At 45.3% G+C, this 27,645-nt stretch overlaps 1 protein-coding gene across 5 annotated transcripts in view; it reads left to right on the forward strand.

Annotated features, from left to right (window-relative positions):
* The window catches only part of ANK2 (ankyrin 2), a 1,556,458-nt gene that overhangs the window by 842,721 nt on the left and 686,092 nt on the right, over positions 1–27,645 (forward strand). Inside the window, exon 1 of one of the 5 annotated variants that reach the window (XM_085641445.1) lies at positions 18,852–18,993. The exons of the other annotated variants lie outside the window; for them this stretch is intronic. Coding sequence (XP_085497571.1) covers positions 18,916–18,993 — 78 coding nt within the window. The 5' untranslated portion in view covers positions 18,852–18,915. Of the gene's footprint in view, positions 1–18,851; positions 18,994–27,645 lie in introns of those variants that run through there. 5 annotated transcript variants of the gene reach the window in all.

Consider the following 27,645-nt stretch of genomic DNA (forward strand, 5'->3'; position numbering starts at 1 on the left):
GTGTAGGGCCTTGTATGCATGGGTCTGGAGCTTGGACTGGCGTCTTTTCTGTACAGTGAGCCGGTGGAGTTTCCTGTGGTAGGGTGTGATGTGGGTTCTTACAAGGAGATGCAGAAGGAGTCTGGCTGTGGCATTCTGTATGGTCTGTAGTAATCAGAGGAGGTAAGCTGCGATCTCTGCCTAGACAACGTTGCTGTAGTCCAGTTGGCTGGAGATGAGGGCCTGGGTGATGGTGCGTCTTGAGCCTTGAGGTAGCCATTTGAATATCTTACAAAGCATACAGAGGATGAAGAAGCAGGAGGAGGAGATGGAGTTGACCTGATTCTTCATCGTTAGCTTTTTGTCAGTGATGCCGAGGTTACTAGCACAGTCAGTGAGGGTAGGAGTAGGTCCGAGTGCTGAGGGCCACCAGGATGCATCACATGTGGAGCTTTTTTGTCTGCAAATCAGTGCCTCTGTCTTGTCCGAGTTGAGGAACAGACAGTTGTCCTTCATCCAGTTGGCAACGTCTGTCATGCAGTTGTGGATGGTGTTGGTGGTGTCTTCTGAGAGGGAGAGGATGAGTTGTGTGCCATCAGAGTGGGATATGGCCTTGAGTCCGTGGGTTGTGGTGATGCTGGCAAGAGGTGTCATATAAGTGTTGAAGAGGGTGGGGATGAGCAAGGATCCTGGGGGCACTCTACAGATTATTTCCTTGGGTTCAGAGGTGAAGGGGGGAAGGTGGACTGTTTGTGTTCAGGTGAGGAAAGAGGTGATCTATCTGACAGCGGCTCCATGGAAGCCTATGTTGTGCAGCCTTGTGATGTGTGTGTTGGGAGACCATATCAAAGGCTGGCGAGAGGTCTTGGAGCATCAGAGCTGCACTCTCTCCTCAGTCGAGTAGGTCTTGGATGTCATCGGTAGCCGCAATGAGGGCTGCCTCAGTGCTGTGGTTGGTGCAGAATCTGGATTGGGAGGAGTCGAGTAGAAAGTTCAGTTCCAGATGTTAGGAGAGTTGTTGGTTGATGGCTTTTTCTAATACCTTGGCCGGGAGCAAGGAAATCAGTCGCTAGTGATTGAGTTCTCTGGTTTCTTTATTCAGGCGTTGACTTCTGCACGTTTCCAGTCCTCGGGGATTATATCCATGGCAATTGAGGTGTTGAACAAGGTGGTGAGTATGTGACTGATTCTGGCTTCACCACTGTTGAGGATGTGGTGGAGGCATGGGTCGGTTGTGGCCCCTGAGTTGACCATGTTCATGATGGAGGCGGTGTCCTTTGGGGAGTGCTGGCTCCATTCGGTTAGTCTGATGTCTGTGGTGGTAGTGGGGTCGTTGTGTTCCTTGAAGAAGTTGGTGGTCTTGGGCTGGGGCTTGAAGTTTCTTTACATGTTGGCGATTTTGTCGTGGAAGAAGTTTGCAAGGTTGTCGCGGAGTTCCTGTGAGGGGGTAATGTTGTTTGTTGCAGCTGAAAGGCTGGAGAATTCTTTGGCAATACTGAAGAGTTCTTTGCTGGTATTTGAGCTTGATTCGGTGTGTGAGGCTAAGGCCTTTATCTTTGATACTCTCAACAGTCTGTGGTAGATGTTAACCCCTTCAGCGAGGCGCGGATTACCGCGCCGTGCTGAAGGTTCGTTGCGCGGGTGGGGCCGTGACGGAGCGGTTCCGTCATACGCACAGCACGACCGATGCGCATGACGGAACCGCTCCGTCATGCACATCAAAAGGGTTAAGGGCTGTCTTGAAGTCAGTCTTGTCAGTCATGTCCTAGCTGGTGTGCCATCTCCTTTCCAGTTGTTTCTAGCGTCATATAACAGTTCTGAGGTCTTCAGTTTATCACCTAGACTGCCTGGTGGACCTTCTGTAGGTGTTCTTGCTGAAGGAAAAGATGCTGCCAGTGCAGTTGGTGATCCAATTGTTGAAGTTTCTGACGTTCTGCTCTATGTTGTTGGAGGAGATGTGGTGGGTGGTGTTAAAGACATTGATCCATGTGTCCTTTGAGACTTAGCTCCAGTAGATGTGGCAGGCATTGGGCAGACCGGGGCCAGAGGTCCGTGAGCTGGTAATGTTGAAGTGGACAATGGAGCTGTCGGTCCAGGTGAGTTTAGTGGTGTGGATGTACCTGATGTGGTCTTTGGAGGTGAAGATGGAGTCTGGCATGTGGCCTGCATTGTGCGTGGGGTTGTGGACAAGATGGGTGAGTGAAATTTTGTTCATGCTGTCAAGGAGATTGGTAGTGTTGATGTCATTGTGGTTGTCAAGATGAAAGCTGAGGTCACATAGGAAAATGTAGTTGTTGGAGTCTATGGCGAAGGGGGACGATTAAGTTGGCGATGAAGTTGCAGAAGGCTGGACGTGGTCTTGGGGGACAGTAGACGAGGGTGACCCTGATGGTGGTTTTGCTGTCTGTTTGGAGTTAGAAGTTCAGGTGTTCCATGGCTGGGTCGATGTCATCATTTGTGGTGGTGCGTTGGATGGATTCCATGTGTATGATGGCGATCCCTCGGCCAGGCTTATTAATGTGGTCACATGGGTGATCTTATATCCTCTGGGTATTGCGGTGGTGATGTCGGGCGCAGTAGTGAGGTTGAGCCAGGTCTCAGTGAGGAAGGGGACGTCTGGTTTGAGGGTGTAGATGAGGTCCCAAATCTTGGAGGTGTGTTTGCATAGTGAGCGTGTGTTGAGAAGGGTGCATTTGAGTTGGTGCTTTTGTTCATGTGGTGTCTGGGGTGTGTTCGGGGTGGGGATGGTCGGTAGGCTGGTGTGTGTGTTGTGGCAGATGAAGTATGCAAAAGAAACAATTGATGGACGGAATGCTGGTGGCAGTAGGTGCAGGTGAACAGTCCTACCGTGGAGGGTGGGTCAGCATGGTGACAGTGTTTGTTGTGGCGTCCAACGGCAAGGGTGTAGAACTCGACGATGGTGTTTCTGCGAGGGGTGGGAGGGCCAGGGGACGTGGTGCTGCGTGTGGTCTAGGTGCAGGCAGGTGTTGATGGGCTTGCCTTTCCTGGGTTGGGCAGGGTTTCTGTTGACGGGAAGAACTGTGAGTGGGAAAACCCAGACTGTGTCACTGGATCAGGCTGGAAAAGCAGAAATTAGAGGCCACAGGCAAGTGGCAAGCTGGGAGCCCAGGTGCCTACTAATCTGTTCACACTGTGGCATGCAATAAGTAGTTCCTGGGGTTGGTGGGGCTTCTGTTGGTGGGAAGAACGGTGAGGTGGAAAACCTACTCGGAATACCCAGGCGGGAAAACCAAGGCAGCAGTGGTGTCAATGGATGAGTCTGGAACAAGCAGGAACTGGAGGCTGCAGGCAAGTAGCAAGCTGGGTGCCCAGGTACCTACAAATGCGTTCGGGGTCTGGCCTGCATTAGGTAGGACCTGGGGTGGGTGGTGCCTCTGTTGACAGGAAGAACGGTGAGCGGGAAAACCTGGGCAGGAAAACCCGGGTGGGAAAGCCCACGCAGGGGTGGTGTCACTGGGTCAGGCTTTAACATGCAGGAACTGGAAGACCCAGGCAAGTGCAACCTGGGTGCTCATGTGCCTACTAATACGATCACGCTGCGGCCTGCATTCAGTAGTTCCTGGGGTGGGTGGGACTTCTGTTGGTGAAAAGAATAGTGAGATGGATAACTCGGTTGGGAAAACCAGGGCAGGAAAACTCAGGCATCGGCAGTGTAACTGAATAAGGCTGGAACAAGCAGGAAATGGAAGCCACAGGCAAGTGGTAAGCCACCTGCCCAGGTGCTTACTAATGCGTTTGCGGTGCGTCCTGCATCAGGTAGGTCCTGGGGTGGGTAGGGCGTCTGTTGGCAGGAAGAACGATGAGCGTAAAAACCCAGGTGGGAAAACCCGGGCAGCAGCTGTGTCACTGGATCAGGCTGGGACAAGCAGGTACTGGAGGCCACATGCAAATGGCAAGCTGGGTGCACAGGTGCCTACAGCAAGGCAGCAAACCAAAGCAAGGCAGCAAAATGGCTTCTCGTGGGTGTCCACAAAGAACGCAGGCGGTGTGCTACCTATTCCAACAGCCACATTACTTGTCAGCCACAGCTCTCTCATGACCCGCACTGATTGGAAAAACAAGCCCCATTGACCAGTGGTTCTCACAGAGCTTCTGTCAACATGGGCCATGCCTTTAGCCTGGAAGAAGGAGGAGGTAAGATGCAGAGGGTGGAGAGCGAAGTTGGCAATGCACCAAGTATAGATTTTTTATACCGAGGGAGGGTAGGGTAGTGTATTGCAGTAGAAAGATGGAAAGGGCAGAAAGACACAAAGGCAAATAATAAGTAATTAGCTCACTGTCCCTGTTTGTGTCAAGGCGCCCCTTTAAACAGGTACATTGAATGACTCCAGTCCAGCTCTGAGTTCGATGAGCAAATTGCCATGCACTTGTGGTCCTGATTCAAGGGATACAGGATGCTGAAGATGCTGTAAGATGCTAAGGATACTGTGCATTCGATGAGGGGCTTGCTGGAGTTACTCCTTAGTCAAAGGGCTTGATGGGACAACTTTGGCCCCAGTGGTCGATGTCCCTCAAAACCCATTTTGGTTCATCAAAATTCCAGTTGCCATTGGACTACTGTTTTCCGGCCACAGCAAAAAAAAGTGGCTTCCTTTGGTGAAGGGTAGTGTCCATCTTGGTAGGTCAAATTGCACTCCAACAGGTCACCCAGGTTCAGCGGACTCTGGTGCAAATTTTCAGCATAGGGTCTCGGTCTCCCAGGCTACATGTCGGCAATCAGTTGTGATCAAGCGATTTTGACTACTGGGTTACCAAAATGGGATTCTTCAGTTTTTGTGGCCCTGGTGTTGTAGCAGTAATTAGGCCAACTGACTCTTGAAGTTCATCTCCTGTGTCTTGGTCTTGGGAGTGACTTTTCCGTGAGCCAGGCACCACAGTCATAGTCCTCTCTTTGCTATCCCAAGGACCTCTTGCCAGATCTAAAGAACAGCAGGAAAGTTTTTCTTCAGTCCTCTTGCCAGTCCAGACATGATATGAGGTCTGAGAGCTACGTGTGGCATATTTATGCCCAAAAAGTGCCCTTGGGCGATATGGCGGCTACTAGCCAATGAGCTACCAAGCCCTTTCCTGTCCTCTGCAATGGGTGGCACTTAGCAATCCCCAAGTGCACTTTCTGCCCACTCCCAAGATGGCAGATCCCTCTCTTTGTGTGAAGAGCTCTCTAGGCCACTCTAGAGGTGCGGCTCCCTGAGGACTACACTCCCACGGAAAAGAACATTGGCAACCGGTCTCCCCTCTCTGTCCCTGACTCCAGACAGTCTACCTAAACAAACAAACAACCTGTCTTGCATGTGTCCACTATCTGTCCTTCAAAGGCAGCTTCCTCTTTAAATCTCACCTTTTGGACTCACACTCAGTGTGGCTTCCTGCCAGGGAGAGGTAACATCTCTTCCAACAGCAGGCCTCTGTTATTCCCGCTCTTGGGAGTCATTCACACTTCTCCTCAGGATGGCAGAAGACTGTCTTGTGGCCAATATCTTCAAATGGCCATTTGAAAACTTGCGCAATAGAGTGGCAACTTTCTAAAAGTTGTGTTTTTCTTAAAACTTATATTAAATTCGACTTGGGTAACAATCTGGTTTTAATGTGACTGGAGGAACGTCATCCTATTTGACCTGGTCATCCCCCATTATTTAATTGATGCTGGTAATTACGCACTTTGAAAGTGCCCTGGGCTCTGCTAACCATGCCCAGGGCCAGTGCTTTATCCTTTAAAAATATATACTGATTGGTATAATTTTAATTGATCAGAACAATCTACCTTTAAGTCCCAAGTGTACGGTAGGGCATGTAGGTTTAAAGTCCCCAGTGGCCTTAATGCACTTAAGTGTGCACTGCTGTGGTATCTGATGTAATTTCACAGCCAGGCCTGTCTTGCAGGCTGGTTTTAAAATACAACTTTGGAATTAAAATGTTAATTCCATAGTCCAAAAGTACCTTTCTTTTTACTTTGAAGTCACCGCTAAGGTCTTTCCTTGTTGCTCCAAGGGTAGGGTGCATAGTTTTCAAAATCAGGGACAATGTAAAAGATGTTTTATATGCCCTATTAAGGAAACATAGCCAAATTCGGTTTTCCCATTGTAGTGCTGCTAGCCCCATAGGCTAACATGGGGAGAACTTAGTTAAATGTAATAAACGTCTAACTTTGGATTGTAGCTAGCTAGAAATATCATTCAGAGTATTAAAATAATAATTACATTAAATCTAACAACTTGCCAAGGTCGGATTTATTATAACTATTGAAGAAAGTAGTTTTAAAATGTACTATCCTTAATTTACCTAAAGCAGCCCTGTAGCAGCCTCTTCTAATTGGTCAGCCTTTGACAGCCTGAGCCAAGCTCTCCCAGTGTAGGTGTGCATAGGCCTGGGGTTACAACAATACAGCCGTTTGATGGAAGGATCTCTCTTTACCAGAGAAGCCAGGGGGAGGAAGGGAGCTGAGTAGATAACCTGAAGTTTAAAGGCAGGACCCTGTATAGAAAAAAGATGTTATAGAACCCAAATCACCTCCACTTCCTTGATCTCTAGTCAAATGGGAGCCTCCCTAATTAGATCATGAGAGGGGCTGGAAGGGGAGTCGAGTTAGTTGTTAGCTACACCTTTGTGTTGGGTTACACAGACACACACCACAGAGATATTCTCCATATTTCGATTTTTGTGAGAATGTTGCAATCTGGGCAGCCGCGGTTGGTAGTGGGAGTAGCTGCTGGGCAGTGACGTGGGGAGGGGGAGGGGCAGGGTGGGGAGTAATAAACTATGGATTACGGAGGTTTTCAGGTAAGTACACATATAAATAAATAAAACGAATTTCGTTGCGTGCACTGCATCGCATTTGGGGATGCAGTGTGCACAACGAAATTTGTTTTATTTATTTATATGTGTACTTACCTGAAAACCTCCGTAATCCATAGTTTACTACCCCCCACCCCACCCTGCCCCTCCCCCTCCTCACGTTACCGCCCGGCAGCTACTCCCACTAACAACCACGGCTGATTCTGGGCTAGAAGTTTGTCACAGTTCACAGGCCATAGTCATACTAGAGAGAAGTAACTTTGTTTCTATTGCTTATGGTGCCCCCTCCCTCAAGCCCAGAAATGAAGGATACATAAGACAGCTCTGCAGAATTGACAAGATCTCTGCCTCGAAAAGAAGAAGAGAAGAAGGAATGCCCTGCTGGACCCCAGGACTGCACCAAAGAGAGGAGTGCACTCTAAAAGACAGCACCTGCTGCACTCACAAGGCTCGACAAAGAAAGGACTGTGTCTGGCTCCAAAGGAAAGGAGTGGACTCACTAACCAGCAACAGGTACAAAAGAGCTGAAGAAGTCATCTGCAAAACCAAAGAGAGAATACCCCAGCTGACCAGTTGGACCTGATTTTGTGCCGGTTGGGCGGGTGCATTGTGGGAGATTGTGTCCTAACCCCCAAGTGGTCACCCAGACCCTCTGAACCCCTGGCCAGTGTTAAAGGACACTTACCTCCTCAAAGGAATCAAGAAACAGCAAGGTCTAGAAACTTAGACACTTCCTGCAAAAAAGCTCCAGGAGACGATCTGCTCGACGTCGAGAGTGAAGCCACTGACATTGACTCACCAGTCAGACTGACTGCACAGGTTTGTTCCACTGAAAAGCTTCAGAGAACCAGAAAGGTTTCTAAGTCCAAAGGTAAATAAGAAGACCGGGAGCTACCTGGAGAAGCAAACCGCCATCGACGAAGCATTCCCCGGTCACGACCGCTGACTTTGCCTGCGGTTTTCCTCGACGCCGAGGACAGTACTCCCGCCTTTTCACCAAAGCGCCAAGCTGAAGCAGGCCACTGTCATTGACTCAAACTTCAGATCCAACTAGCCTGAGGACCCACCAATGAGACAAAAGAACCAAGAAACTCTCTAAGTCTGAAGTTAAAACTTTGACTTGGACCTAGCACACAGCCTAGCCAATCTGCGGTCCATCACGGTCAGCATGAAACTTCGACTTTCTCCTGGTAGCATGCCCCCTAGTGGTTGCGAGTGGCTGTTTTGGATTTTAGGCACTATAAAGTATATTTTTTATTTAATTTTCAGAAATTCATATGTTTGGTTCTCTGTATTGGATTTTTTGTTGTTTTGGTGTAATTAAAGATAAATATATATCCTAGTTTTATAAATTGGTGTTGGATTTTTATAGTGTTGTGTCTTTTACTTATTTACTTTTTTGGTAGTATTAAATGCTTTGCACATGTCTATCGCCTAAGTTAAGCCTGACTTCTTGTTTGCCAAGCCACCAAGAGTTGACTAAGGATTCATTTACTAAGATTTGACTTGACCTATTAGTGATCACGGTATTATTTCCAGCTGAGGGTTAATGACCCCACTTACTAATATCTCACTTTCCTACAGTGATGATTAATTTGATACCTTGAAGTACCAACTGTAGTAATCCCATTCAGGAGTTAGCACAGCTGAGTTGTCAGCATGTAACCCTGTACTTTCAATATGGCTACTAACCTTTACACAGTAAAAACTACAATTTGGGATTTTTACTGTTAGGACATACAAAAATATATGTTCTACTTTCTTATATAAACACTGTGCCTTAGGACTTGACAGGCTGGATGTAGAGGTGACTTATGCACATTAAAAGAGAGGTTTGGGCTTTGCCATTAAATTGAATGGCAAAGTCGAGTTAGCAGTTTAAAACTGCTTTGCCAGTCTGCAGCGGCAGGTTGGGTGACAGTTTTTCAATTTGTCACTTCCAGAGTGGCACAATAAGTGCTGCAGTGCTGGTGGGGCACTTTAATTTACAGCCTCTGAGTAAATCTAGAACCGTAGACTAGGGACTTTTAAGTAAGTAAATTTATGTCAATTTGGTATAAACAAATCCAACATTGCACTTTTAAGGGTCAGAGTACTGGCACTTAGGTCTGGTTAGCAGGCTTTAATGCACTCTCAGAGTCAAAACAACAGCTGCTTCAGTCAAAAGCTTTGGGGGATGATCTTGCAAAAAGAGTAATTTCCTTACAGTCTGTATTTTGTTTAACATGTGAAGGAGTGGGTTTGTGTCCTGATTCAAACTATAGATAAGAATGTGTTCACATGTCTTTCTCATGTGCGCACAAGTAAGTCATAAAAATCCCAAAACATTCTAGAACTTTTCATGTAACTCGTACATTCACCTGATTGTCAGTCTTTGAGCTCAACATATGGGCACCATACTGTTCCCTTATAAAATTTCACACACAGCTGGCTGGGTACCACATTCTGGTCTCATTGACAATTCCCTAATGAAGATTGACAAGCAGCTGGTTAGGCACCCAACTCTGGTCTTTTACGCACACATGTCAGTCAGTCAGTCACAACATGTCATACCTATATTTATGAGAACTGGCCATTGACCATAATGGAATGTGGGGTAGGCTATGCAGCAGACCAAACCAAATATAATTGCACTTTTAATTTATTGTTACACTCACTTGAAAGTACTTAAACACATTACACACACATACCTTAGCAGGGTGAAACATAAATGCATTGCTGTATTGTCAACAGAACTTAAATCAGACCACATTGATTCCAGCCCCAGTGGTTTTCTGATGCTCAGTGTCAATAGGTGGCTTCTCTGATATCTCCTCTTCATCTAAGGGTGCAGGAACCTCTAGCCTTCCAGCATTCCAGGAGAGTCTCCCACTTTCCGTGGGAGCAGCGATGAACAAGCAGTGAGATGGGTGAGAGTAAATGTGATCTGTGAGGGCCTACTACTCTTGCGTCCACTTTGTGGTTCGGTGTGGATGTAGTCCCCAGCAGCAGCATAGCGTTGGTTGCCAGCGCTTGGGGAAAGGCAAGTGTCCTTCCCCTTTTCTTTTTAAATTCTGCGCCCCTAAGAATGCCCGAATAATTTTGCGCCCCTGTGGCCCCGCCCATGCTTCTCCACTGGTCCCAGGTCTGGGGACCTTCTGATTGACCTACTTTGCTGAGGGCTAAGATAGGAGCAGGACCCACTCACTGTATCATGGAATTCAGTGGGGTTAATGCCCTAACAGTGGTGACTAAAGCATGTCACACACTTACTGCCCCGATCCAGGCTTCCCCTCAATGTCTCACCATCCTCTGCTCCTCAGTGTCACTGGAATATGGCCCAAAGAATCTGACAGCCAATGGCTCAGACCTAGCCTTTTGATAGACTGTTCAGGAGTTAGTTCTCCAAGGACACTGTCCAAATGCCAAGAAAGTCCATGTTCCTGCTTGCTGAAAGTCGAAAAAATAGGATTTTGTCTCAGCTTTAGTAGTAGTAAAGTTAGGAGTCCTAACTTTACTATTACTAAATGCTTCTGTGAATACCAAAAGTAGTAAGTTTAGGATTTTATCTCAGATTAGTTCTGTGAATCGTCCCCTCAGTATTTAATGTTAGATCTCAAAGTCCCAGTATCTTCATTGTATGCACCGGGTGACATCTGTTACCCAGGAGAGGCTATCGATCCTGGAAATGGCAGAGATGTAGGTGAGCTTTGTGGAAGTCTACACATATTGTCTACTGATTGCCTAGAACTATTGTTGTTTACAAATTTTCCATTGTCTTACAGATGAATAGACTAGAATTCATATGGTATCAATGGAAGAAGCTATTTTTTATATATTTTTATGTATTTAGCAATACTTTAATCTCCAAGTAGTCATTGAAAAGTTTGAGGCACTGCAACAGAAAATCTCTTTTGATATGTACATATTGGTTGCTTTGTTCAACTACTTGACGAATAAGTTGTTAAAAAGTGCTGTAGCAAACGCCTCTGCCAGTCAATCTGTAAAGGTGTAAACAACATTTCCAAAAACGTTTCCTCTTAGTGTCCGCATACAATTCTCAACATATCCTTGAAATTCTAAGTTCCAAATGGCTTCTTCCATCCAGGACACTGGTTTGTAGACATGCGGAGAAATCTGAATTGACAGCTCTTTCATAGGTTTTAGATCCTTGAGGCGGCAGAGAAATCAGTCGATATTTTTTTGTACAAAGTGGTCAGTATATTGCTTCTTCTAAAGAGGCTGAACTCAATCGTGTTTTCAGCCTGTGGTGAGAGTTGAAGTGAGGATGGATTGGTTACACAGGGGCATTGGTAGTATGTGCCGTATGTAAAATCCTAAATGGACAAGGATCGAAAAGGGATCCAGATTTAGTTAGAGTAATGTTATTAACGCAAAGAGAAAATAAGATAAGTCTCTTGTCTAAGTGTGCTAAAACATTTAAGGATAAGTGGTTGCCCTGGAATAAGATGCCTTTAAAAATAAATTCTTATTTTGCAAGAAAAATAAAGGTAGGCTTTTGCTAAGAGCTCACGGGAGCATAATAATAGAGAGAATCAGGAAGGGGTTCTGAGATCTTTTACAATCTGAAACATCTCTGAGGGTGGGTTTGTGGACTTCTACATGAGCAACAGAGATAGATTAGCTCTTGTTTTATGAATTTCGTTTTTATAATTCTTGTGTATTCTCTTGACAGAAACCATTTCACTATATTTATTATTTTTGTTTGCAAAGTTTCTTAAGGGTTTGTAGGTTTTCTGAATACAAGGGAGCATCGGGTGTGTCATGCGCTGGTTAACTTTTGTGTAGTAAGTAAATTAATTGCTGAGTTGAACCTGCTGTTGGATTTGTGCGTGGTAAAAGTGGGAACTAAATGGCTTAAAACCTCAGTCGAGCGAAAGAAGAGACTTCTGATCAATTGCAAATGAGAGAAGGTTACGGAGTATGCTCAAGGGAAGGTCTTTTCCTCCGGGGAAAGCACAAAAATGGGATCAGACCAAACCCAGCAGAGAGTAAGACCTGTGAAGAATTGGTGTCAGGTAATAGCTAAGCATACATCTAATAGCTCACTGGTGTCTTGGTAATTAAGATGTTCACCCTAGACATTAAAGTCTCTAAGACACTGAAAGTAGGAAGCTTGCGGAGCATAAGCTACAGTACCATCTTCTGGCAGTGTACCAGCATTGGTTTGTGGCACTGCGGGATGGTAAACCACAGGATTGTGAATTTAAATACATAAATAAATTCATTTCAACGATTAACATTTTTGCTATAGAAGCTAGTGGAGGGCTAAGAGGAGTAACAGTAAAAGGGTTGTAAAAGATCAGAGGAACTCCCAGCACTTTCCCCTGCTCTGTCCATGTGCAGAATCTTCTAGTTGTGCAGGATGGTCACGGCTGAGCCTCAGATAAGAGCCTCATTAATCCGTGCTTCCGTGCCCCTTAAGAACGATTTGTGATCAACCGACTGGCCTTAGTGGGTGAGTGGCATGCAACACATTAGTGTGTTCCTGTGTAGCCTATGTGGAAAGCGTTTTGGTGTTCTGTGTGATGGCTGAAGTTGTGCTTTTAACCTGACTTTGGTTGCAGTGGTAGAGGGAGTATTGGAGCGAAGACGAGTGAGGGGTTAAATGCATGAGTGTTATGCTCATTTATTTGTGAGCTTGGTTGGAAGGTTGTTACTTATGAATGTGGCTGCATGGGTAGTATTTTGGTGTCATGCATGATGGATAATGCCTATGTAATATCTATCTGATCACTAGCAATGCTCTCTTGTTGACATGAGTGTCCTCTTTTCAAAGTAAGGCTTCGTGGGATACCACACTCCTTCCATTACAGTCATAAGTTGCATGAGTGCAATTATCAGCAAGAAAACAATAAACAAATACTGATAGCTGAGCTCAATAAAAGAAATGACCAACACCTAAAATGTTCTCAGGTGGTGAGCCCCTTATAAGGAAATACAAAAGAACAGACATACTAGCAGGGGTATGCTAAGCACCAGGAAGGAAGGATCACAATATGAACCATAGAGGAATGACATCAACAAAACTGCACCTTTAATGAGACTTCCATGCCATGCTACATAAAGCAGTAGCCTTTGGGCGTCACCTACTGGCAGAGTCAAGCAACTACAAAAGGCCTGAAAAGGGACCTTTTTCAGATAGTGGGAACACTCCAGCTGGCAATAGTTTGCTTTGCCTAGACTTCTGAAAATTCCTACACCATTCCTGTGGGACACAATTACTTCTGATGGTAGCACACAATGATAAGAATGCACAGATAATTGTGTGACAGACCTAGGCAGTTGTTTTAGATGCTTCTGCATGAAAACACAGTGAGATTATCATCCACTTCCCATTTAACAGAGTCAAAGAGGTAAGGGCCTGATGTATCAAAGGGTTTTGCCCATTCTGTGTCTGTGGGAAAACGTGATAGTACATATGGCCTAAATACTGTGAATAAAGTGTCCCATGCACGTGGGTGTTGGAACAAAAGTTGCGTGCCGTAATAGGACGTGATGTTCAAATTGAAGCATATGTGGGACAAAGATTCTTGCGACAAAGTGGGCAAGATGCTAATTCTGAGTATGTTTGAGGAATCGCCACTGTGGCGGTCAGGTGTCATCGCCATAGTATATGAAAAGCACAAATCAGAGCTGTTGCATGACCTATCTAACAAGTGAAGAAAGTGAAGAACTGGACACAATGAGACAGAGCAGGGCAAAAAACATAGATTTATTGTTGCAGGAATAACTACTTCAATCTTGAAGAATGATAAAATCTTTTGGACTCCTGTGTCTCCCTACGAACCTGTGAGATTAGTCACAGCCTGGTCATACTGACAGGCATGCCGCTTAGGGCACGTCTGGCGACTACATCCTCAAATGTAGGGCAGGCAAGCAGCCTCCAATGGGCACCGCGGCTGGCACATGAATAATTCAAGGTAGATTCCCCGGTGGAGCGAAGACATCCATTTACAGTGGAACTGATTATTCGCATGCATGGCACAGGCCCTGTGACGAGTGGTCGGGGTGACATGGCAGGGGCTGCACGTGATGTTACACAATTGTTTAGACAGGGAGCAAATGGTTTATTGGTCGTACACACATTTTGCACGTATCTCAAAGGTCAGGAGATGTTATATGGCCTTCGATTTAAAAAGTATGATTTGGTACACAACTTCTGCTACTGCCTAGGACAAGTCACATAAAGGTAGCATCTAGCAGTCCAAATCTGCAATTTGGTTGCTTAAAATCAGACAGAGAATTGGGTGACTGGTTCTGACCGGAGTAAGTGACATCGGCAATGCTCTTTCTCCAATTCAATCCCTATAGCATTCGGGTCCCTGTGCCTTGCTGAGATACCTAAGTGGTAGTGGTGTGGGAGATATTACTCCCACCCCCAAGCACAGCATTCTTCATGAGCAAACTGCTGAATATTGCCATATACTGCGCACATAGCACATGGTGTTCCCAATGGCAAGAGAGTAGATGGGCTCCTGATGTCATCGAATGACTAGTTCTAACAACCGGGAATATTACAAACCAGGACTTGTCCGCCAAAACGACTTGACCTTTTCTTGTGGAAAAGCTGGATTAGTCAATTGTCCAGTCCTCAAGGGATGTGAATGTGTGCCTGTGTGTTACGAGAGACTTCGAGGTTGTCCTTCCAATCCTTCATCGGAGCAAGTACCATTTTTTCCTTCTCCGCAAATAACAAAAAGCGTCTTTGTAATATTCAGCTTGCAACGTTCCATACAAAGAGCGGACCCTGCCTGTGTACCAATGAAAACATTGGATCGTCCCAGGAATTTTTTGAGGTAATGGGCCTCTTTATCTAGACGAATGAAGCAATATTTCCTAATGCTGGAGCTTTGTTTTCCTAAGTGGGCCTTTTCTTTCTTGAATTCTGTTGCCTTTTGTGTTTTAACTCAGTTTTAATTAGCATTATTTACTTTATGCATTTGTCTTCTGACGTGACTCATGTCTTAGGAGCTGCTAATTGTCTCAGCACCTCGAAGGTCCAATCCCTTGGCTTTGGCACTATATTAAGAAACAAAACAAAGCTGAGCAAACTAGGATTTGATTGGTCCGGGTAGCCGTGGTGGATGATCTTAAATTGGCTGGATATGTCACCAGTGTCCATGTTCTGATGCTCCGGGACCTGTTGCCTGTACTCAGTGTTGTCACCAGTGCTTTAAATGGGCCGGTACTGCCCGGTACGGAGTACCTGCACTTTTTTATTTTGAGAGGGAGAGTACCGGCACTTCTCAAGAGAGCTGTAATACTTTTAATTGGAGAGTACCAGCACTTCTCAGAAACAAGCAGGTACCTGCACTTCTATGTTTCCATTTCAAGCACTGGTTGTCACCTTTGCCATCTTACTGAGTCTCTTCTGGCTGGCATTAGAGGAAAGGTGTTAAACTATTTCTGGTTGCTTGTTGCTGACTAGATTCCATCTCCCTCAGCCTTTTATCATTTTGGCCTATAGTTTTGGCCTTTGAAGCTAATACTGTATTCAGTGGATGCTGCTAGATTCTGATCTGCTATCAGCACCCCGGGCTGTAGCACTGGCCTTGCTTGAGTATTTTCAGCCATGGTTTTACGAAATGTGTGCCTTGTCTTTCATTTTTAGGCTTACATTTGCTATCTCAGTGCTGGTTGGATCAAGCCTGATCACTGCACTTTTTTCCCTTAAGTACATTTTCAGTGTATTGAGATGATCAGAAATCAAGCTGTTCCTCTTGTTCTGTGAGCGTGTGAATTTAATACTACCTCGTGTCCTTTTCCAGTGTCCCTTCGCGGCATCCCCTGTCCACCAGGATGGACTTTATGTAGCACAGGCTCTTTGTTTGTGCCCGAGCGCTTTTGCAAAATCAGCCTCATCCTTATATTTTCAGGCTGGGCCTTTTTCTGGGAAGCAAAGTTTGCTGATCATGTTGTAGTTCTAAAGGAAAAAAAGGTGGTGGCACCTTCTCATTTCTGACCCCTACACTGTCGAACAGCCTTGCTCTTCAGATTTATTCCATCTCCACCACATAAAAAATGAATCAATTCTCAGTGCTCCTGAAATACTTCTGTCATCGCAATTGGTTCAGTTGGAATGGAGCTGACGTGTCGTTACACTCGCTTTATAAATTGCTAAATTGGGCTTTCCCGTATTACACAGGTCTGCTCGTTCACTACCGGCTGCCCTTCATGAAATAAGCTGTTATCCCATTTCGCTATGGATTCCGCGCATCCTTTGCTTCAACGAACTCCATATTTGTTTCCATGACGCAGCCCTGAATAAGGAACACTGGCTCTTCAGCTTTTTTTTCTAGCAAACCATCCTTTTTCAACGAATCTCATATTTTTTTCTCAATCAATCAATCAGGGAGCTATAAAGCGCGACTACTCACCCGTGAGGGTCTCAAGGCGCTGGAGGGGCGCTGGGTCTGAAGTTCAGTCGAAGAGCCAGGTCTTGAGGTCCTTCCTGTATTACGCCGCGATGGTGATTGCGCCACCGTCCCTGAAGAAGGCCTTCTGGTTCCACGCGAGGCCTTAGTCTTCAGGAAGTACCAGGGCAATATGTACTTTTTGAAACCAACAAAAATATTTTGCTTTTAGCCAACAGCATTTATATAGGCAAGGAAGCTCCCCCAACGAAAAAAGATAAAACAAAACATGCATTGGCAAAGCCAGAGGGCTGGCAATAGACCTATCGGCCTTGCCAGTGCTTATTAGAAATGATTCCTCCTCCAACCAGACATTCCATCCGCCTGTGCTCTGCAGTGATTAAAAGAGGGACTTACTTCCCTGCATATTCTGGCACACTGCACTTCTCTCAGATTAAAACCTCTCTGCCCTTGGGACGGACACAAGCGGATTAATATGCTAATGTACTGTCTGGTTATGGGCAGTGGGAATTACATGTTTAGTTTCAATTTCAGTGAATCAGACAGTAGGTTCTCTTACTGTTAGGAGTAAACATTTATTAAATCTAGAAAAGTGAAAACAGAGCTGTGCTTTAGTTGCACACGGCACTTATCAGTGTTGTTAAGACCATAGAAGACGGTTTCCCACTAAGGCTGACAGGGTCGTTTGCTCACACGCACTTGTGCTAAACTGAGCATAAGTGTGACATTCGTCTGTGTTTGCACTAGTGCCTTTCAGATTTTCTACGCAAATTACATTCAATGCTGTCTGTGATCGATCGGCCCTCCTGGTGGTAACTGAATATAAACTCACCGCACAAGGTGTTACAACACGCTTGGATCTGTACAATTACCGCTTGATGCACGGTTGCCAATTCTGAGCCCTGACCTCTAAAACAAGTGCAAAAACAGAGCACGGGTTTTGAAAAATGGAAAAGAAATCGATTTACCTAGACGTGATCTTACTCTGTAAAGTGGGCCTATGAATATTCATTTGCTGGGAGCGGCACATACTTAAGCGCAGAGTGGCTAATTATACATAGTGCTCAGTTAACTACCATGCGTTAGTGGGCGCAGGGACGCGCGCACCGAGTGACACGTGGGCTGCAGGTCGAAGTCTTTCTTGGAGGTGTGAGACCCCTCAAAGCCTTCAGTGTAATCCAGCCCTGATTAATATGCACAGATGTAACAGACATGCAGGTGAAAAGATCGAATCGTTCTTATGGTAATGCACTTAGGTCTTCTGCAATGTTCATCATTAAGACTGGGTGAAATTGATGGAAGACAATCGCCAGAATGTAACCAAATATTCCTGAAATTGTATTCTGCATATTCCACTGCGTATTTTGTACGGTGACTTTTGAATAAGATTGGGTGAAATGACATGCTCACAGTACTATCATGTTCTGCCCCTACACCGCCGAATCGCCAGTGTTGCCTCTGCATAGAGTATAGGATAGGGTTGTGTGTGGAATGCAGGGTATCTTCAGACGCACAGAGCACCTCTGGGGTGTGGGCGGGATCTGTGCTTTTCAATTTCTCAGTGAAGCACGAATAGTCGTAGATTCGGAAGGCAGGTGGAACATTTTGTCAAGCCCCAGTCTTCCACAAACTCGTTATCACTTGTAGGAATGACACTGCCATCACGGTGGGTTGCAGTCCCAAATACTGGCTCTATATTCCACCATTGACAACTTTGTTGCGGTATTTATGAGCTTACCTAACATGACTGTTTAACCCACATACGTCACAGCTAATAGAATGGACATGTATTGTGACTGTTGCCTGCGTAGCTTTGCTTATAAAAGCGCGCGCGGGGGCCTCTGTAGGTAGAGTCAAGGAGACAAGCGTGGCACACCCTTGTCGCCAGAAAAGCCACCGAACGACGCCTCCACGTCAAGGTAGGAGCTGCGCGGGTTTAATGTATACGTACTTCGTTAGCGTCAAGTACAAGTGCCACAACATAACCGCCCACCTCCTCGCGCCAAGCCCAGTTCACTTAACTGCATGTGGTGGGGCAGCAGTGCCACGCGCTCTGATGCACTGGAAGGTAGGGGCGGGGAGGGACAGAAGGTAACGACTGACCAAAAACAAGGGAATAAGTGAATAGGTTGACTTAAAATGACTGAGATGTTACGCACATCAAGCTGCACGATAAAGAATCGTCAGGGTTAATTTGTAAACTAAAAAATGCCGGGGCTGTCATCAGGAGGCACCGTTAACAGGAGAAATGTACTGGTGTAGACTGCGTCAGAGAGAGCCCCAGCACCTGTTGTTCTAGAGAGGACTTGGTCTAATGGCTAGAGCTGCCGGTTTCAAAGCTACGGAACTGGGTCCGAGTCTCAGCGCGACTCAACATCCAATAATTCTGTGGAAAGCTATGTGCCTTCCTTAACTGGTGCTATAAGCACCTGCTCAAATTAAGCACGTGGCTTGAAGAACAGACTTTCCCATCTTGCTGGCTTCCGGGTAACACGTTAGCTGCTGTCCTAATCCGGCCCCAGGCAGGGCAGAGGGCGGCAGCTTTCCTTTGTTGCTGGTGCTGACGGACAGCGTCCCACAGAAGAAGGCCGTGCCCAGCCGGAGGGGAGATTGTTGGCTGTACACTTCCCCTCTTGTTGCAGTGCACCCGTGGAGCCTCCAGCCAGAGCCTGTCACACAGACCAGCCCCTGTGGCCGCAGCTTCGGGTCCCACCGTGCAGGGTCCAGGCCACCCCCGCGCACAGAGATGCCCTTGTTCAGCGGGAAGATCTTTGGGAGGCCGGGGAAGGAGCACTTCGGCAGCCAGGGCCATGGAACCAAAATTGTAAGTGCGCAGCGTCATTTATTTATATTTCACAGTTTGCTTTTTGATTAGGTCAGTTGCAATGAAAGAAGGACTGCCTTATGCACCGTTTAGGCTGTTGCATTTGAGAGAACCCTGAGGCGATATGCTTAGTTTACACACTGTACAACTCCTTTCATAGTTCTCATTAATTTAAGATATTTCTCATTTGCAAAAGTGATGTCATAGCCTAGGATTAGACAGAACATTATATAGAAGCATGAAGTGAAAACCTAATGCGTGCAGAAGGATGCATAAGGACCTAGTGGGCGTAGGTGAATTGAACTCTGTCATAAGATATTTTGCAAACAAGTAACTTTTGAGGTTACATGGACGCAATAATGCTGCTGGTGTAAGACACAGATATTCCAAAAAGAGAACTCCAAAGTTTTGGACCGTCGGCAGAAGAGGTCTGGGTAATAGTTTTGACCTCCAAACTAGAGGACTTACCAGATGCAAGATCTTTTTAGTGTGCAGAGTGTGGTTTCCACCAGAGAGGGTGAGTTTATCTTTAAGAGATCGCCATGGGCGCTGGAACTAGGTGTGCAGGGGTGCTTCAGTGCTTCAAAATAACCATGCTGGAGGTCAGGAGGAGATGGAACACTTCTCTGATCTTGTCACATTTGCAGTGAGTTCAAAGACAGAGGTCAAAAGCCAGGCTTTGTCTTCCGACAAATTGCTGCTTATTCTTTTAACATAGAGATTGGCGTGCACTTTTCTTTTTCTTACTGCAAAGTTAAAGGATTTTGTAAAGTGCACTGTCTTACAATCGTGCTGGGGTGGAGGGAGTGTGGAAGGAAAGGTTGCAGGATGTCAGTATTTTCTAATACATGACATTTCATTACCTCTAAATGAGCGGTAGATATAATAAAAAAAAATATCAGCAGTTAGGAAAGCACAAATGAAGCACTTTTTCGTAATTCTAAAGTGTGATAAAAAAGAAAGATTTTAAGAAGATCAAAATAAATCAAGACACTTTACTAAGTGATGTGAAAATGATAACTGTTTGATGAAACCTGATTATCAAGCTATATTTGTGCACTATATAGTGATGTCAGTAAAAGGGCATGCTTGTGCAGAGTTTATGTTCATTTCAGTGGACAATGAGCTGTCTGTAAATGGGTGAGGTTCTACGTCATGCTTTAGTAATGTATATGTAATAGTGTGCTCCAAAATGCACAACGAGCTACATACCACACCCATGCCACTTTCCTGTGGCATAGCCTGACTTATTTACGATATGTGTTCTGTGTGTGATGCTTAGATGTTGCATCCTCCCTATGATTTCAGTGAGGGAACATCGATGGAGGCACCCCCAGCTTGAAAGTTGTGGTATGCCAAGATGTCGCCTAATGTGCTGTTCCTGCTCTAAGTATCATATAATGCACCATGTACAGAAAACTCACGGAAGGTGAGAGCGGAGTGCTGGCATGGGAAGCTGGCATTCTGCACATTGATTAATGAGTCTATAGTGTCTGCGTGTGCAACTCTGTGCCCTGCAGCTGAAAAGAGTGTTTGTAGAATTGAACTCAATAAACTGATTTACCGGGGCATTATATAATGTAGCATATTACATGTAAACTTTGATTTGTATTCAATATCTTCGCTGGTTCAACAGGTAAAATCACTGTATGCACTGCAGAGAGGCGAGGTAAAATGGAGAGGGCCCTTACAACTGTTGGAAGTTAAGAACAATAGTGAGGTCAAGGGTTCCTTATTACTAAGGAGGGTATGGTCATGTTGGTTTTACAAGCAGGGAGGACGGGACGGTGGTGGCACGTGTGATTTTATTGCACAGTGCAGGCTGCTAAGAGAATTTGGTGTGACTAATATCTTATCTTTAAATTAAATGCATCACTTTACTATTTCCAAAAGTCTTTACTTTTGGAAATCGACTCCCTTATGTTAAGACTATGGCTGCCTCTGTGTAGTTTTAATATGCTGTATGTCTTTGGAATATCATTGACCGGATATGTTTGCTTATGCCATGTTGTTGTTATTTTTGCATCACACATCCTACCATTGTTATGCCAGGATGGTATCTGACAACCGTTTGCCTACCAAACTGGTTCTGAGGTTACTATCTATGACTTGAGTCTGACTCATCTTATGATTATATGTTGCAGGTCTTGTGTTCTGGTCCTAATATTTAATATATGTCATAGTCTTATTCATTGAGATCTGGATGATTGATTTTGGTGTTCAACATAACATGTAACATGTATTAGCAAAGTGCAGGTTCACCCAGAAGGGTATCTTGGGGCTGAATAAAAGATGTTTATTGTTACCCAACGGTACTCATTTTATCAACCTCAGAAGGATGAAAGGCTGAGTGGACCCACCAGAATTTGAACCTGTGACCATGGGTTTAAACACAGGCCCTTACAGTAAACACACTAGTCCACTAAACCACCAGACCCGGCTCTAGACGTAGGCCTAGTGGGCATTTCAATATGTGTGGTCATCGTCTAACCCAGTGATCCTATTTGCCATCTTCCAGCTCAGTGAGCCTATTGGAAATCTTCTAGCTCCACAAATGAGTATATTGGTCATCTTCTGTCTCAGTAGACAAACATACTGTTCATCTTCTAACTCAGTAGACAAGCCTAATGGTCCTCCGTTTACTCCACAAGGCAAGCCTATTGGTCATTTTCGAGCCCACTAAGCAAGCCTTTGGGTCATATGCTAGCTCAGTAGACACTACCGAAGGAAAGGAGCATTGAGTGTTAGATTCTTGATGGCGATTGTTGGACTTGGCCCTTTTTACACGGTCATCCCTGAACATTTTGCCTTCCTCCTGTATTTTCTTCTGAACTGTTGTTGGTGGTTTTATGACTCTGGGCACTTTACCACTGATGATCAGTGCTAAAGTGCATATGCTGTCTATTGTAAATTGATGGAATGGATTAATGACTCCATGATTGGCTTATTTGGTTTACTTGTCGGACCCTAGTACAGTGCACCGCGTGTGCCCAGGGTCTGTAAATCAAATGCTGCTGGTGGGCTTGCAGCACTGATTGTGCCACCCACCGGAGCAGCTTGTAAACTATGGCTCAGGCCTGCCATTGCAGAGCCTGTGTGCAGTCTGGTACTGCCTTGTCGACTTAGTAAGTGCACCCACTTACCAGTCCCCAAACCTTCCCTTTTCTGCATGTTAGTCACCCCTAAAGTAGGCCTGCGAGCAGAGTGTATTCTAAGTAAGAAGTAGGACATGCCCTGATGTGTGTGGCATGTCCTGATAGTGAATTACAGCCATTTTCGTTTTTCACTATTGCAAGGCTACCTGCTCCCATAGGCCAGAATGGGCAGTTTGATTATAACATCTTATAATCCTAACTGACCCAGGGAACAAGGTAGAAATTTGAGTTTAGTATGCCTGAACTCAGAATGATAAAATACATCTTTTAGTAAAGTTGGTTTTATCATTCTGTGTTTGAAAATACCATTTTTAGAAAGTAGGTACTTTCTTGCCTAACCATCCAAGCCTGCCTCTGCTAGGTTGTGTATTCCATGTCTGGTTTCTGAGTGGCAGGGGATGGGGGGTTCCAGGAGACAGGGTGAGTCAGCACAAGGCTGAATAGACCTATCTGCATGAGGAGTGGTAGGAGGAGTAGCACATGGGCCTGAAAAGGGCTGTGCATGCCTTCCACAATGCTGGCTCCATCTCCTGTGGTGCGTCTGATGACCCTGGCCCACACTGTCAAAGGAAAGTAGGAGTCCTGTAAACAAAGTGCTCCAGGACTGCACAGAACTGGTTTGGACTAGGTACAGACACTCTCTGCCTCCAGAGACAAAGGATTTTGGTGTATAAAAGGGGGGACCCAGAGCCCAGAAGTTTAGATCACTTCTGGGAATCAAGACAAACCTTTGCTGAGGAGAAGAACCAGGAAGCTGAAGGAGGAGACTACCCCTGTGCTGTGTGTTTGGGGGTTGGCCTGCAGTGGTTGCTTCATTGCCAAAAAAGGAGATGAGGACTGAGTGTGCTTTTCATCAACTTGCAGAAGATCTCCAAGGGCTTGAACTTTGAGCTTGCCTCCTGCCTAAAGTCTCAGGGATACAAGACTTCACCAACCAGCTCCCCCCCTGATTTCCCTTGCTGGGAATTGAAGTGCCTGCTGTTGTGCTGGGCCTTCTGAGAGACTGCATGTCGCTGGTAGCTGGAAGCGCGACTCAACGATGAGAAGTGTGTCGCCGCCGCAGCAAGTGTAGTAGCATCGCCAAGGAAGCGTGCTGCCGCTGCCGCCATCGCATCACGAAGTGCGTCACCTCACAGGAGAAGCGCGCGGCAGAGGTCACCATTGCATCACCAGAGAAGCGTGTCGCAGGGCCAGCTGCGGCTCAGAAGATCACTAAGTTGCCACACGGCCGTCAGGCATGGACGCATAACATCAACGTTGTCGATCGTAACCAAGACGCCATTTTGTTGCATCGCACGGGAGAGGAGTAGCGCTTCGAGGCGCCATCTTGTCGCATCATACCGCAGAGCAGTTAGAAACCCACGCATCACCTCCCCACACAGTAAGGGAGCGAGCATCAACTCCCCTGTGCAGCAGTAAGGAACCAACGCATCCACTCCCCTGAGTGTAAGGAACCGACGCATCACCTTCCCTGTGACCCTTTTGTTTGCTTTGCATTACGCATCCAAGCTACTTTGAGAGTAAAGTGTTTCATTTACAATCTAAAGTGAACTAAGCTATTTCCTACCATTTTAAAGTCTATTTTTGAGTACAGTATTGTGGATTTTTGTTGTTTGGTCTTGTGATAAGTTTATATAAAGAATACTTATTTTTATAATACAACCTGTGTGGTGTCCATCTGTAGTGTTGTCACTGTATTACTGTATGTGTTCACAAATGCTTCATACACTGCCTCTGAGATAAGCCTGCCTGCTTGTGCCAAGCTACCAAGGGGGCGAGCAGGGGTTATTTTAGCAGTGTAGCCCCTTACCCTGACTAGACGCAAGGGTCCCTATTTGGTTAAAGGTACCTACCTCTGCCAACTAGAAACCCCCAAATCTAACAGTGATTGATGTGTGTAAAGTACCTGGGAAGCCATCTCTTGTGGTTGATCTGGGTCTTCTTCAATGTATGTTAAGAGGTCTGTGTATTATGATCTGTTAGGTGTTGGTGTTCAGCATATCATGGTGTAAGTGATGTTCAGAGCATGGTTCTAAACATCTCCAAGCACAAGTTGAAAAATCAAACCTGAAAACTGAAAAAGACTGCTGTATTAATAGGAGCACTAAATATTATACTATGAATTTCCTGGCGACCTTTAACTTTCTTTTTATCCAGCTCCAATTTCCTTCCATACAGTATAAGTCCAGAAATAAAAAGGTGTGCACCATTAATTTTCACACACTTCAACTATTCAGGCATTGTATTTGATGTGATTGTGGGTGTCTGTTGCACTGTTGCTGTGCTTACCTCGTGTTGTATAGATGGAAGGAAATCTATTGTAGAACAATGCAACCTAACTGCAGCTTACTTCACAATGTGTGACTCTATCATAGACCCGACCACTCAGGGAAACTTGGTGCCTCATGTGAGGCAGACTCACAAAGCGCTTCCGCACTCAGGGCGGAGTCCCCACAGTCATGGTGAAGAGGTGCCTGCACTTGTGGCGGGGCCAGGACTCGTGGAATGGGGCACCCACAATGAGTTACTGCAGTGCGGTGGTCCCGCCCTGAATGGGGGGACCCTGTCACGAATGCGGCCCCCCCAACGACTTCAGGGCCTCCACCACGAGTGCAGAGGTCCTTTGTGAATCGGGCCCTATATGTTAAAATACACTGGCAAGCTAATGTATGTATTGGTATTTGATGGAGGTTTACAGATGGTTTTAGTTTGTGTGCAATAGATGAGATTTGTACATATATGCAAACCACTAATGCTTAACATTACAAAAAATACATATACATATATAGGATGTATACATATGTATACACACGTACACACACACACACACACATATATACATATATATACATATATATATATATATATCATTGAGATTAAGTGGTTTGGCCAGCATCTCTTTGATCTCATTGTGTGTCGTAATCAGATTGGATTGTTCATTGGCCTGTGGATGTTTAATACAAAAGGGTGCTGCCATTCCACTACAGCTTCTAAAACGCGGACTAGATTCAAGGCAAAAGGGCAGCTCACAGAGTTAATTTGTTTTCTGCAGAGATTTGTGAGTAACCTGCAGGTCACAGATTTTCATGGTGACTGAAATGTCCCAGCCTTTCATTCTCTTTTGGCCGAAAAAGATTATTATGGCATTGTTTACTGAATGACAAATTTTCTTAAGAAAGTGCTTTACATAAGCATATATAATGTGTTAAAAAAATATTTATTGTTAATGTTACATTCACAAAACAAACATACACACAAACACTCTATTGTCTCTACATAAATAAATGCTATGGAAAACAAGTATGTGTTCTTGACACATTAGATCATTTGAATGAGATTTCAATTTCACATCGTTATTGATATCAGCTGTCAAAATATCACAAAATACCGGTCACTGTGATACATTAATAGCATAAATTATCTGTAACTGTAAAAAATGAGTTTGTGTCAGTCTTTGACACCATGGGAAATGCACATGCAGGCCATGGTCTGTTTGCTATCATTGAACCACAAACTGATGTGGTTTAGTAACAAGTTTTTTTCTATATATTAACAAGCACACAGACACACATGCTAAAACTGAAAACAAGCACGTGTTATTCACACATCAGCACTTTAAATGAAAAAGCTGTCACGAGTTCGAGCGACTTGAAGCCAAAAAGCTGTGTTGTAGCTACGGTCTTACAAAGGGGCACACTTTCCTCATGAATGACGACAATTAACATAAGTCAGAGGAACATGACAATGTGAACTTTTGCATCCCGCCTCTCCTACAAGCAGTGAACGGTGAAATTCCCACCTAGGAGGCCCACGATGCAATGAGAGGGAAGAAAGACTGACGGGCAATGATAGCCAAGGTACATCTGGTGGGGTTTGGGGCTTGCTTGAGAGGGGCCACCACACACATGTTTAAGCCAGAGTCTTAACTTCCTAGAGATGATGTTTGTGATCCTGGAAATATGTTTCCTTGCAGGACACTGTTATGCAAGCAGCAGCTGAAGCACTCAAATAAATTAATCTTGAACTCCTTAAAAACTGACTCTGTTGGATGTCTCTGATAATCACCAAACTGAGGGAAATATGCACTAGAGTAACACTGAAGCAAAATGTTAGGACATGTTTACCTCGCGAATAACTACAATGATCATAATGCTCTGGAACATGAGGAATTGTGTTTTTAAATCTGCATTTGTGCCGTAATCAGATGAATTATGAAACGCACTGCTCAAAGATTCACAATGCAATGTGAGACAATGAAGAGGCAAAGGGCTGTTCATTCCAAATTACACATCTCATAGAATGGGTGCTGGCTTGTTGGAATTTAGCCGCAGCGTCCATGTTTGGTTGGGCAGCTTGGACATTGTTAGCTGGTATTGATTTACCCTGTGTCTTGGATATTACAGTTTGCCCAATCGTTTCCACTAAGGACTGTCTCCTTATTAGCCCGCGGAAGCCTCCGTTATGTGTCCTCCATACCTCCAGCCCACAGCCTCCATCGGTAATATTGTATGTACCCTGATTTAAGTTTATGGATCCCTCATGTGCGTCATCCCTTTGATTTATCCCTTTCATTTCCTAAACTAATATTAGGAGGCATGTGACATATTAAACGTGACCTCTTGTCTTCCTGATTCATTGTCTCAACTCACAACTCTTCAACTCCCTGTTCTCCTTTGGGAATATTCTGGGTGCAATAAAAGGTAATGGCCACATGTCATACAAGATATTAAAAGAATCCCGAAGGACTCTTCTCCCAAATGGAAATGTATCCAATTGTCAAATGGGGACGTTTAGGCCTTCATTTTGTGTGGCCTGGAAAATTCCTCGGTATCTCCCCCTCCTCAGGAGTTACTGTTACTGGGACTCCCTGTAATATTGGGTAGGGAGACAGTATGTTCTGAGGCATAATGTAGGAATTGAACTTTCCGTACTCATTTCTGCATGTTTTCCACGGTATTTCACCTTGAGGCTTTGAGTGCGCTCAACAGTGGAACACTGGGTAGAACACCACTGAGCGCCGGTATACCTGCTGTGCTCCTAACGTCGATGGGCCTTGTAGCCCATTTTACCAAGTCCATGGGAATTAACCGCATGCTCAAAATGAAGGTCTCGAGGCCTGATTTAGATCTTGGTGGGACTCCTGCTGTCCCTTCGTGGCGGCGGTTTCAAGTACTCCTGTCGAGTGGACTTAGTCCCTCCCGCCGTATTAGATGTGTGCAGGCTGGGCTGGCTCCATTGCCGTCAGGCCGGTGATATTCCGTGGAGGCGATTTAGATGTCCCCTTAGTGCCGCCATTGTCCTGGCGGCGGAGTCGTGATGGAGTGGGTCCCTGGTGGAGTTGAGACTGGTACGCGCAACTTATTTTTCTGCTAATACACATATATGCATGGTCTTCATCGTCACTCTGCTCACCAATGGATGGGTTTCAGTGCAGTGTAGTGAACCATACCCGAGAGCTTCCAACCATGGCACTGCAAACGTTTTACATTCTCCAGAC

This window comes from Triturus cristatus, chromosome 2_2 (genome assembly GCF_964204655.1).
Source record: "Triturus cristatus chromosome 2_2, aTriCri1.1, whole genome shotgun sequence".
NCBI lineage: Eukaryota > Metazoa > Chordata > Amphibia > Caudata > Salamandridae > Triturus > Triturus cristatus.